The 12500-nt window shown below is 44.6% G+C and overlaps 1 protein-coding gene across 2 annotated transcripts in view; it reads right to left on the reverse strand.

The window, feature by feature from the left end:
• pik3r4 (phosphoinositide-3-kinase, regulatory subunit 4) overlaps positions 1 to 12500 on the reverse strand; it is a 41891-nt gene that overhangs the window by 9451 nt on the left and 19940 nt on the right. For both annotated transcript variants that reach the window (XM_079691191.1, XM_079691190.1), the window contains exons 8-13: positions 12073 to 12246; positions 11235 to 11380; positions 9940 to 10143; positions 4914 to 5112; positions 3160 to 3251; positions 1 to 128 (exon numbers count right to left, since the gene is read on the reverse strand). The exon at positions 1 to 128 is cut by the window's left edge and continues 77 nt beyond it. In XM_079691191.1, coding sequence (XP_079547317.1) covers positions 1 to 128; positions 3160 to 3251; positions 4914 to 5112; positions 9940 to 10143; positions 11235 to 11380; positions 12073 to 12246 — 943 coding nt within the window. The remainder of the gene's footprint in view (positions 129 to 3159; positions 3252 to 4913; positions 5113 to 9939; positions 10144 to 11234; positions 11381 to 12072; positions 12247 to 12500) is intronic.

Raw genomic sequence — 12500 nt, forward strand, 5'->3', positions numbered from 1 at the left:
CTCCTCTGCTGAACCAGCTGCTGCAGCTCCACCCTGCAGGTGTTCAGCCGTCTCTGATAGGCCGGCCCGGTCTGAACCGCCGCCAGAGCGGGGGGCGGAGCCGAGCTCTTCTTCACCTGACCCTCCGCCTGCTCACACACACACACACCACACACACACACACACACACACACACAAAATGTGAGTCGCCGACAGGCTAAGCTTGGCTTTATGCTGCGACGCGTTCTCAATGAGAAAGTCCAAACTGAAGTTCGAAAGGTTGTGTTCCACATCACAAGATTTAAGAATGGAAGGAGTCATCACATACAGAGCATCAACTAGTTCCTGAACAGTGTCCTTCACATGCTGATATCCAAGAGAGGGAGTTCCACAGTCACAAGATGGAGGAATAGAAAGCAGTATTCAATGTTTACTTCAGATTAGCTCCACGTCAGAAATGAGCATGCTTGTCATATTCTGGCTTTTTCTCAAAAAATCTCAAAATGTTGTCTTTTTCTAAAAACTCTCAAAATTTTGTTTTTTTCTCAAAAATCTCAAAAAACTGAGTTCTTCTCACAAATCTGACTTTTTTTCAAAAAACTCAAAAATCTGACTTTCTCTGAAAAATCTGATTTTTTCTGCAAAAATGGGAAAAAATCTGATTTTTTCTACAAAAATGGGAAAAAATCTGATTTTTTCTACAAAAATGGGAAAAAATCTGACTTTCTCAAAAAACAGACTTTTTTTCTGCTCTTCTCGGTAATCACACATCCTGTCATGTTCACAGCTACAGTTGGGATGCCTTTGTTATCAGGTTGCTCTCATGTTGGAAGAGGACACTCAGTGTTTCCCTCTTTCAAGGACAGGAAGTGCAGAGTTTAGGGCGGTAAAAGATAAATGAGGCGGACAGTCTGAGAGCTGGTGACGATGTTAATCCTCTGGGAACATAAACACATGTTCCTCCTGCACTCAAGTTATCCTCAACAAAGAAGACACAGTGGGTTGAACCGGTGTGAGACCCTCCCTCTCACAGCAAACCATTCCTGATCCTACCTCCCTCTCACAGCAAACCATTCCTGATCCTACCTCCCTCTCACTGCAAACCATTCCTGATCCTACCTCCCTCTCACAGCAAACCATTCCTGATCCTACCTCCCTCTCACAGCAAACCATTCCTGATCCTACCTCCCTCTCACAGCAAACCATTCCTGATCCTACCTCCCTCTCACAGCAAACCATTCCTGATCCTAACTCCCTCTCACAGCAAACCATTCCTGATCCTACCTCCCTCTCACAGCAAACCATTCCTGATCCTAACTCCCTCTCACTGCAAACCATTCCTGATCCTAACTCCCTCTCACAGCAAACCATTCCTGATCCTACCTCCCTCTCACAGCAAACCATTCCTGATCCTACCTCCCTCTCACAGCAAACCATTCCTGATCCTAACTCCCTCTCACTGCAAACCATTCCTGATCCTAACTCCCTCTCACAGCAAACCATTCCTGATCCTACCTCCCTCTCACAGCAAACCATTCCTGATCCTAACTCCCTCTCACTGCAAACCATTCCTGATCCTAACTCCCTCTCACAGCAAACCATTCCTGATCCTAACTCCCTCTCACTGCAAACCATTCCTGATCCTAACTCCCTCTCACTGCAAACCATTCCTGATCCTACCTCCCTCTCACAGCAAACCATTCCTGATCCTACCTCCCTCTCACAGCAAACCATTCCTGATCCTAACTCCCTCTCACAGCAAACCATTCCTGATCCTACCTCCCTCTCACAGCAAACCATTCCTGATCCTACCTCCCTCTCACTGCAAACCATTCCTGATCCTAACTCCCTCTCACAGCAAACCATTCCTGATCCTACCTCCCTCTCACAGCAAACCATTCCTGATCCTACCTCCCTCTAACAGCAAACCATTCCTGATCCTACCTCCCTCTCACAGCAAACCATTCCTGATCCTACCTCCCTCTCACAGCAAACCATTCCTGATCCTAACTCCCTCTCAAAGCAAACCATTCCTGATCCTACCTCCCTCTCACTGCAAACCATTCCTGATCCTACCTCCCTCTCACAGCAAACCATTCCTGATCCTACCTCCCTCTCACTGCAAACCATTCCTGATCCTAACTCCCTCTCACAGCAAACCATTCCTGATCCTACCTCCCTCTCACAGCAAACCATTCCTGATCCTACCTCCCTCTCAAAGCAAACCATTCCTGATCCTACCTCCCTCTCAAAGCAAACCATTCCTGATCCTACCTCCCTCTCACAGCAAACCATTCCTGATCCTACCTCCCTCTCAAAGCAAACCATTCCTGATCCTACCTCCCTCTAACAGCAAACCATTCCTGATCCTACCTCCCTCTCACAACAAACCATTCCTGATCCTACCTCCCTCTCACAGCAAACCATTCCTGATCCTACCTCCCTCTCAAAGCAAACCATTCCTGATCCTACCTCCCTCTCACAGCAAACCATTCCTGATCCTACCTCCCTCTCACAACAAACCATTCCTGATCCTACCTCCCTCTCACAACAAACCATTCCTGATCCTACCTCCCTCTAACAGCAAACCATTCCTGATCCTACCTCCCTCTCACAACAAACCATTCCTGATCCTACCTCCCTCTCACAACAAACCATTCCTGATCCTACCTCCCTCTCACAACAAACCATTCCTGATCCTACCTCCCTCTCACAGCAAACCATTCCTGATCCTACCTCCCTCTCACAGCAAACCATTCCTGATCCTACCTCCCTCTCACTGCAAACCATTCCTGATCCTAACTCCCTCTCACAGCAAACCATTCCTGATCCTACCTCCCTCTAACAGCACAGATTCCTGATCGTTCCTCATGTTTGTTTTAATGCATGTTGTAGCAACGCTCCGGGACTAGCAGCGGTGTATATACACAAGTATATTGACTTGTTGCACTGTTGTGTATTTTATGTTGCATTGTGGGAGGAGCTCAGGTCAGAAGACTGTCATGGCCGTTTCTACACTGAAGCTCATGAGCATCTGATGAAACCTTTGTATCTTGAAAGAAGTCACCTTTAGAGTCGATCTTTCAGTTTGAGTGAACAGAGAGATCGAAAGAATGTTTCCAACAATCCCGAATACAAATATACGAATAAGTGTGAAAGTATGCAGGACTGTGATGTTACCGTGGGCGGCTGGGTGGAGGCGGGCTCCTGGGAACCGAACATGCTCTTCCACTCCTCGTTCATGGTGGAGTCCTGCTTGGTGTGCTTCCTCGCTGCAGCAGGACAACAACATCAACAACATCAACAACAACAACAACAGGTTCATCAGAGCAGCAGGTCGGACGTCTCCCTCCATCTTTAACTAACTAAGTCTATAAAGTCTCAGAGTCTGAGAGCACCACGGCACACACGCTGCAGCCGGATGTTATTCCATTAGCCTTTAGACTGTGTTTGGGTCTGTGTGCGGAGAGAGAGAGGAGATATCACATCGCTCCAGATGTTTCCAGTTGATCATGAATCATTCAGGAAGAGACTGGCATCACAGAGCTCTGAGCAAAGGGAAGAAAGATGAAAGAAGATGACCTTGATCGAGGCGGAGGAAGCGCTTTTACTTAAGCACCAAATCGTTCATATCAGAATACTCTATTCCAGATAATGTTTAGAATCTCCTTTGAGTAAAATTAGCAATGAAGTTAAAGTGTTTCAATATTAAATAGTTTTTTTTATGTATTTATTATTTTAATTGTTTGGAAGAAACACAAATGAAGTAACATGTTGAACGTAGGGTCTTCAAACCCACATTTACTCAAAATGTGGGTTTGACAGTTTTCTTGTATATATAAATAAAGTAGGGCTGTCAAACAATTACAATTTTTAATCAGATTAATCACAGCTTAAAAATTAATTAATCAGATTAATCACCATTCGAACTATGTCCAAAATATGCTTTTCTTTATGTATATTGTTGTGGGAATGGAAAGATAAATGAAAGAAGGCGGATATATCCATTTAACATACAGTATGTTTATTATAACATTGTTCTGTGTGTCAAAATGAAAGACAGCCCACACACCTATCACTCATCAAACCGTGGGGTCTTATTTCATTACGTGTTGATTTCTATCAACACTGTAATGTTGTATCGATGTATATGAGATGTACTACAGCAAAAGTATTCTCCGTCGGGACTTCCTGCAACAACACCACGCCGTTATCTTGATTCTGATTGGCCAGAAGACATTATCAAAGATGTTCTATCTAGAAGACGATCACTACGTGACAAAAGTTCAAAACCGTTTCTAGTCTTCGGTATTTCCAGACAAGTGGCTACTGAAATCAATCTTACTAACTGCTGTCTGTGTGATTTACTCCGCGAGTTGACGGACTTTATTTTGCTTACTTTAACATAATTGTTCATGGTGGGGCTAAGGTGGGGCTAAGCCATTTCTTGGTATGGCTGTAGCCTACCCCAGCGCTGCCACTGGTGGGATGTATGGGGCGGGCCATTCTGCACATGCGTTAAATGCGTTAAATATTTTAACGCAATTAATTCAAAAATGTTATTACCGCCGTTAACGCGATAATTTTGACAGCATTAATATATATATTTCTTTGATTTATCATTGTATATTATTGATTGTATATTTTGTTAATATTTGTATTTATTAATTACTTTATTCATTTATATAAAATGTTTTTTTTTTTAAAAAGGTTTTCATCAACTTTCTTTATATGAGTTTCTTTACTTTAATATTATTTATTATATTTTTTATTTATGTATTCATTCAAATCATGCATTTATTTATTAGTCTTTTTATGTATTTATTCATTAGTTTTTTTGATAGAAATGAAAATGATATGCTTTTAGGGTATTCCCACAAATACTGAATGTTCCTCCCTGTTTCTGTTGCCCTGTGTAAAAACATCAGTGTCACCTCTCTTGTCGTCGGGCTCGGCTCTGGGCTTCACCAGGTCCACCTGCCGGCCGGTGATCCCCAGGGTCAGCAGGTCGATGACCCCGCTGAGCCCCTCCCCCGCCGGGCCGGGGTCCCCCATGTTGGCTTTGGCCTTGTTGGACTTCAACATGAAGTCTTTGAGCGCCAGCAGCTTGTCTTCCTCCGGCTCCGTCATCCCCTGCACCGAAAACACAAACAACCCTTTACTCTGATCCCACAGGGAGACACCTGGGCATCCAGAGCATTCACCTGGCTGCTGCTCACACCTTAGGGATACACACTCTGAGGGCACTACTTCTATTCTGTTTGATTCTATTACTCACACTATTGTATCTGTGTGATTGTGTTGCTCTGCTGGAGGAGCTTGGGACTTTAGTCATAACTGTGCACACACGGCAATAAAAGCCTTGAATCTTGAAAAAACCTGCGCTCTGATCTGCACATGGATTCAAGTCCAAAGGCTTTCATTGTTGTGAGTGCACAGCTACAGTGTAGTTAGATATTTGTGAGGGAAACTTCTCAGAAATGGAGAGTCAGGACTCAGAGAGACACGAGGAGAGTTGGAGCTTTGATGTCAAACCCTGGTAGTTTATTACAAGTCAACGGCCGGAGAATTCATATCACAAGTCACAGCAGCAAAAGGCTCTGACTGCACGGGTGGGTTGTCATGTCCATTCTGCCCAGCCTATCTCTCCATAGACCTTTTAACTAGTTTAAAGAGAGTCAAATCCACATATTGGGGATGGGCGTAAACATCTGCAGACACAGGAGATGTCTCTCACATCTGTGGAGCTTAGAAAGCCAGCGTTCTCACAGTCGTAACCCGTGTGTGTGTGAGTGTGTGTGTGTGTGTGTGTGTGTGTGTGTGTGTGTGTGTGTGTGTGTGAGTGTGTGTGTGTGTGTGTGTGTGTGTGTGTGGGTGTGTGTGTGTGTGTGTGTGTGTGTGTGTGTGTGTGTGTGTGTGTTGCTGCATGTAGCAGCCGTGTGTGTGTAAATCGCCCCGCCCCCTCGCACACAGACAGGAGAGAGAGGTCTCTCATCTGGATTGGAAAGATTGAAAATACATCATCGAGGCATCTTGCAGTCTTTTTGCATGTTAGAAACGAGTTGGCGAAACTAAGACTGTGATATAATGTTTGTTTAGCAATAATACATACGACATATTTTTTTTAAATGTCTCCAGTACCGATAAAAAGACCGATAACGTTAGAGCTTAACGGTCTTTAATAATTCCGCCCCGGGGCTCGGGACCCATCCCTAGTCTTATGTCTTATAAAGTGGAATAGAGCAAACACAGAATCCGAGGGGCCGGAGGATCTGATCAGAATCACTTTGTTATTTCCATTTGCCTCTCGTCATTTGAGACAAGATAAGAAGCACCTTCACTTATCTCCATGGCAGCAGCAGAGTGAGCGTGAACACCAGCACAGGCTCACACCACGTACACAAATAAATATGGTAACTGTTTAAACAAGATGTCACAACAAACGCAGAGACTTATAGAATATATAGAAAGCACACGTTATGTAAAAACCAGACGGTTTACAGATATAGAAGCAGCTGGTACCGTTTACAGATAGGGAAGTACAATAAAGCCTAAATTGCACGAGGGATTATTTCATGATTCTAATTGTGATCATTTTTTATTTTAATATTTTTCTTTGCACATTTTCTTTCTTTTATTAAACATTTTTATTTTATTATGTTTATGTCAATATATATATAATTTTTTTTAACCTTTTATTGGATATTTTACTCCAACTTTTTATATTAATATACACTTTTTTTATTTAGTTTTTTATTTTAATAGACAATTTCTTTCAACTCCTTTTATTTATACAAATATTTGTATTTAAAAAAAAATGGTATTAGACATTTTACTTTAATCTATATTAATTTTATTCCATTTGTAATCTGTTAAAGTGAAATGGAGCGACTGCGTGTTGTGTGTGGTTTGTGAATAGAGCACATGTGTGAAGCATGCTTGTGGTTTTTCCTCAGAACTTTAAAATAACTAATTTCCCAGACACTGAATGTATTTTCCAGATGGAGCTTTTACGAGACATCCTTCAAACCGACGGTGATGTTTGATTCAGTTTTCAAAGCCAGCGTGTTCCTGATGTCGAACACACGGCGCAGACGGTGTGTGTTCATTCTGAGGAAGTATTTAAAACCATTCAGCTGCTGCTCTGTGCAGCACTGAGGACACATGGACTCAATCAAAACAACATGTAGACAGTATCACATCACATGATAACACGCACACACCCACACCCACACACACACACACACACACGCCACCAGCAGCCTTTAATCAGACCGTAATGAGTCACTTCAGGTCAAGACACAACACATCAAAGTTCAGAGCAGCATGGTGTGTGTGTGTGTGTGTGTGTGTGTGTGTGTGTGTGTGTGTGTGTGTGTGTGTGTGTGTGTGTGTGTGTGTGTGTGTGTGTGTGTGTGTGTGTGTGTGTGTGTGTGTGTGTGTGTGTGTGTGTGTGTGTGTGTGTGTTAAACAGCAAGATGAGACCCCCTGTGGTTTGAAGTGAGTTATGCCGCATTTCCATTACACGGCCTCGCTGGGTATAGTTAGGCCTCGTTAGGCCAGGCTCACTTTATGGCGCATTTCCATTACAGTTTAGGAACTGGGGCAGTAACTATAGTAACGGAGTGTAGGCGGAGCCGTGACGTCATCTTCAATTGCGAACCACAAAACCAACATCAGCCGTTAGCTGTTAGCCCTCAGAGCTCACAGCTCCTCATATCTGTTCAGAAACTAGACACAAGTTAAACAAGTCCAAACCACAGACTGTCTGTGTCATGGAGAATACAGTCGCTGGTTTATTTATGTCTGTAGGCCGTTGTTGTGAGTGTGGACGGTCGGAGCATATACTGCGTTAGCTTAGCCGATCTCCATTCAGAAAAGACGCATTTTAAAAGGTGTTTCTCCTGCCGTCTGTCTGCAGACTTGTCAAAGCCTTAATTCATGGTTTTTACTATCCGGTATCAGTATGTTGTTACTTCAGCATCATTTTGAAACGTGTATTACAATTAAATCACGGTCAAATATGTTCATCTTGTTGTAGTTGTAGCCCCCTTGACAGCGATTCTCTCTCTAGTTTAGAATACTCAGCCCGACTCAGCCTGGTTGTTCCTGGCCCTAGAACCACGATTTTATGGGGCCAGAAAAACTGTGAATTAGGACCCGATAGCCGGTACTAGGCCAAGTGCAAACGCAACCAAAAACGGGCCCCGCGCGGCTCGGCACGCTTAAAGCGAGCTCCGCGCTGCAGTGGAAACGCGCCATTAGATCACAGTTATGCAGAGCTGAGTGAATGTTAATTAAGTGTCTTGAGATTTGAACCAGTGCCCCCCGGACCCAAAGATCAATGCACTGATACCTCATTCACACCAACGCAACTCCGGTTCAAGCCCCGTGCTAGAGCTTTTCAGGTTCAGAACCGGTTCTTCGGTTTAGCTCCGGCTCTTTTCACACCGCCCAGAGTCCGACTGGTGCTGCGTCATAGCATCATCGTTTGCTTCATGACGTAACCGTTTGCGTGCCTGCTTCATAAAGCCAAACCGCGCGGAAACCCCTCACAGCTGACACCGACAAGAACAACAATGGCTGATTGTGCTCCAGCTTCCTCTGCACCTCTTCAGAAGACCAGATCCCCAGTAGGTAGCTGGTCTCTTCAGTGGACCACTGCTGCTTGCTAAGTTTCTCCATTGTTGTGTACAAACTGGATAAAACGCAGGTTTTTTGTTGTTGTTCAGGAGTTGATCCCGCCCCCCCTGACCCCGCCCCCGCCTCGACGTAAGCGAGAGGCTGCTCCGCTGCGGTGTGAACAGGAAAACCTGGTGCTTTTCAAGCTCCAGCTCCGAACCGGCCCCGAAACACCGTTGGTGTGAATGAGGTATGAGCCACATCCTCCCCTCAACCAATGGGTAGCCAGTATTTGAGTCTGAGTACTGAACATTTTGGAGGTTCTGGAGGTCAAAAATGGCGGTTTGGAGTCCCTTCAAACTTTAAAACAACCAGAAATCAAAATCAGTCCACAGAGTACAGATATGGCCACTTTCTGCTTTAAACCGCAATTGTTGATCCTGAAAATGTCAGAAATGGATTCAGCGTCCTCAATAACCTCCAAAACCATCCAATTCAGCCAAGCCGTTGTTTACTCGCTCGGATCAGTCATTAGCCCGCATGGTTTTTCATACCACTGCTACGCTGACGTCACCCAACTCATTCTGTCCTTTCCCCGCTCAGAGACCCAGGTCGTCGCACGCATCTCTGCTTGACTAGCAGACATCTCTCAGTGGATGTCTGCTCATCACCTCAAGCTCAACCTTGACAAGACTGAACTGCTTTTCCTTCCGGGAAAAGATAGTCCCACTCTTGACCTAACAATCAACATCGGCCCCTCTGTTGTTTCCCCGACTCAGACTGCAAGGAATCTGGGTGTGGTCCTAGATAACAAACTGTCCTTCACTGCAAACATCTCTGCTACAACCCACTGCTGCAGATACACTCTTTACAACATCAGGAGGATACGTCCCCAGCTGAATGCAATGTTTAGCAATTTGCTAAACTTAGATCAAGACCAGGAGTCAGAGCGTTCCCTTTCTCTGGAACCAACTTCCTGTTTCAATCAGAGGCCGTGAGGGTCCGAAAGTTTCAGAGTGCGTTGAAGACCTACATTTTTAACAAAGCCTTCAGTTAGAGCTGGCATTTTATTTTATTTGTTTTATTTTTATGGTAATTCATTTGAAAGTTTTCTGTCTTTGTATTTTCTTTTGTTGCATCTTATTTAATTTCTATTTGTATTGTATTCATCTTGTCTTCTCATGTTGCTGGAACTCCATCATAAACAATGCTGTTCTTCTGAAAAGCCACTGAGACAAACGTGATTTGTGGAATTGGGCTATACAAATAAAGTTGGTTTGATTTGATTCGATCTAAACTGGGCTAGGTGTTCTACGGACCGCACGGCGTTCATCCCACCTGTGAGAGCAGCTTCTTCAGCATCTGAGCGATGGCGGGGTCCTCTGCCGCCGGGCATTCTGGGATGGATCCGGCTCGTTTCTTCTGTCTCAGCAGCAGGTGGCGGAAGAGGCTGGCGATGTCTTTGGATCGCAGGGCGTAGTCGAAGATGGAGCGACTGACCGGCTCCTTCAGCACGCTCAGCAGCACCAGCTCCTTATCGATCTGAGGGGATTCAAGCACCTTTTAAACACTCTCAAGCTCCTTTTAAACACTTTCAAGCTCCTTTTAAACACTTTCAAGCACCTTTTAAACACTCTCAAGCACCTTTTAAACACTTTCAAGCACCTTTTAAACACTTTCAAGCACCCTTTAAACACTTTCAAGCACCTTTTAAACACTCTCAAGCACCTTTTAAACACTTTCAAGCACCCTTTAAACACTTTCAAGCACCCTTTAAACACTCTCAAGCACCTTTTAAACACTTTCAAGCAACCTTTAAACACTCAAGCTCCTTTTAAACACTTTCAAGCACCCTTTAAACACTTTCAAGCACCCTTTAAACACTCTCAAGCTCCTTTTAAACACTTTCAAGCACCTTTTAAACACTTTCAAGCACCTTTTAAACACTCTCAAGCACCTTTTAAACACTTTCAAGCCCCTTTTAAACACTTTCAAGCACCCTTTAAACACTCTCAAGCACCTTTTAAACACTTTCAAGCAACTTTTAAACACTTTCAAGCACCCTTTAAACACTTTCAAGCACCCTTTAAACATTCAAGCTCCTTTTAAACACTTTCAAGCACCTTTTAAACACTCTCAAGCACCTTTTAAACACTTTCAAGTACCCTTTAAACACTCTCAAGCACCCTTTAAACACTTTCAAGTACCCTTTAAACACTCTCAAGCACCTTTTAAACACTTTCAAGTACCCTTTAAACACTCTCAAGCACTCTTTAAACACTTTCAAGCACCTTTTAAACACTCTCAAGCACTCTTTAAACACTCAAGCTCCTTTTAAACACTTTCAAGCAACTTTTAAACACTTTCAAGCACCCTTTAAACACTCAAGCTCCTTTTAAACACTTTCAAACACCTTTTAAACACTTTCAAGCACCTTTTAAACACTTTCAAGCACCCTTTAAACACTCAAGCTCCTTTTAAACACTTTCAAACACCTTTTAAACACTTTCAAGCACCCTTTAAACACTCTCAAGCAAAAATGTCCCAAATCGGGATCAATAAAGTTATCTTCTTCTCATGTTATTCTATGAAGCAGGTGATTGGGCGGATGCTGAGGAAGAGGAGGGTCTGACCTGGATGATGGGCTGCGTGATGAAGGGGTTGAGGTGAGGCATCAGCTTGCAGTAGACGTCGGCCACGTTCAGGTGCTGAGCGATGACCGTGATGAAGCCCACCGCCCCGTAGCGGATCCACAGGTTGGGGTGGCACAGGAAGGGAGCTGCAGCAGCACGGGGGAAGGAGGGGGTACGGGGGGTATTCAGTCAAAACATATCATATATAGTATTATGGAATCTGCACAATCACTACTTTTCACTACCTTTGATGAGAAGACTTTTCTACTTTCACTTGAGGGACATTTTGAAGCTACGTCATGAACGCAAGAAATCTACCCTCGTGGGGGCGCGCTCATGTGATTGGCTTAGAATTGAGGAGACATCTGATTGGCTATAGATAGAAAAAATTACAAGTACGAATCGGCTGACCGTCAGGGGAGTCTCAAAAAACCTACACACGAATGCACGTCGATCCGTGCACAGGAAGCGGGTTGTGTTTGCAGGTTCAGAGGTTTTAAACGAAAAACAAATATGCGTGGATCAAAAATACATAGCCTATGTAAAACCTTTTTCTGTATTTGGATTTTATTTACGTGTGTGCATTGAAAAACACAAGTGTGGATCCTTCTGTGTGCATGTGTGTATTATGAGACTGTTCTGAGCCCATACTCCTCCCCCCCCCCCCGTCAGAGTTGTGTAAAGACTGACGGGTAATACTGGATTTTGCCGAACATTTTACGATCCTGCCCGTCAAAATGATGGGCAGCGGAGAAGTCTGAGTACTTCTTCTTTAACTCAAGAACAAGATCTGAGTATTCTCTCCCCCCTCGCCCCCCTCCCCCCGCTCCCCTCTCACCGATGTCGCTGACGAACTCGTAGATGTGGGGTTTCTGCAGCAGCCCCAGCTGACACATGCAGGTCAGCGAGTTGAGAGCTTTGTAGATGACGAACTCCTCGGTGTCGCTGAGGCCCTGCTGCAGCAGAGGCTTCAGGATGGACGAGCTCTGCCAGCCCACGTACGCCGCTACGCCTGCAGGGGGGGGGAGGAAGGGGGTGAGAGAGAGGGGGGGGGGGAGAGAGGGGGGGGGGAGAGAGGGGAGAGAAGGGTGAGAGAGAGAGAGAGAGAGAGAGAGAGAGAGAAGGGTGAGAGAGAGAGAGAAGGGAGAGAGAGAGAAAGAGAGAGAAAGAGAGAAGGGTGAGAGAGAAGGGTGAGAGAGAGAGAGAAGGGAGAGAGAGAGAAAGAGAGAGAGAGAGAAGGGTGAGAGAGAGAGAGAGAGAGGGGGG

Source organism: Notothenia rossii (genome assembly GCF_949606895.1).
Source record: "Notothenia rossii genome assembly, chromosome: 7".
Taxonomy (NCBI): domain Eukaryota; kingdom Metazoa; phylum Chordata; class Actinopteri; order Perciformes; family Nototheniidae; genus Notothenia; species Notothenia rossii.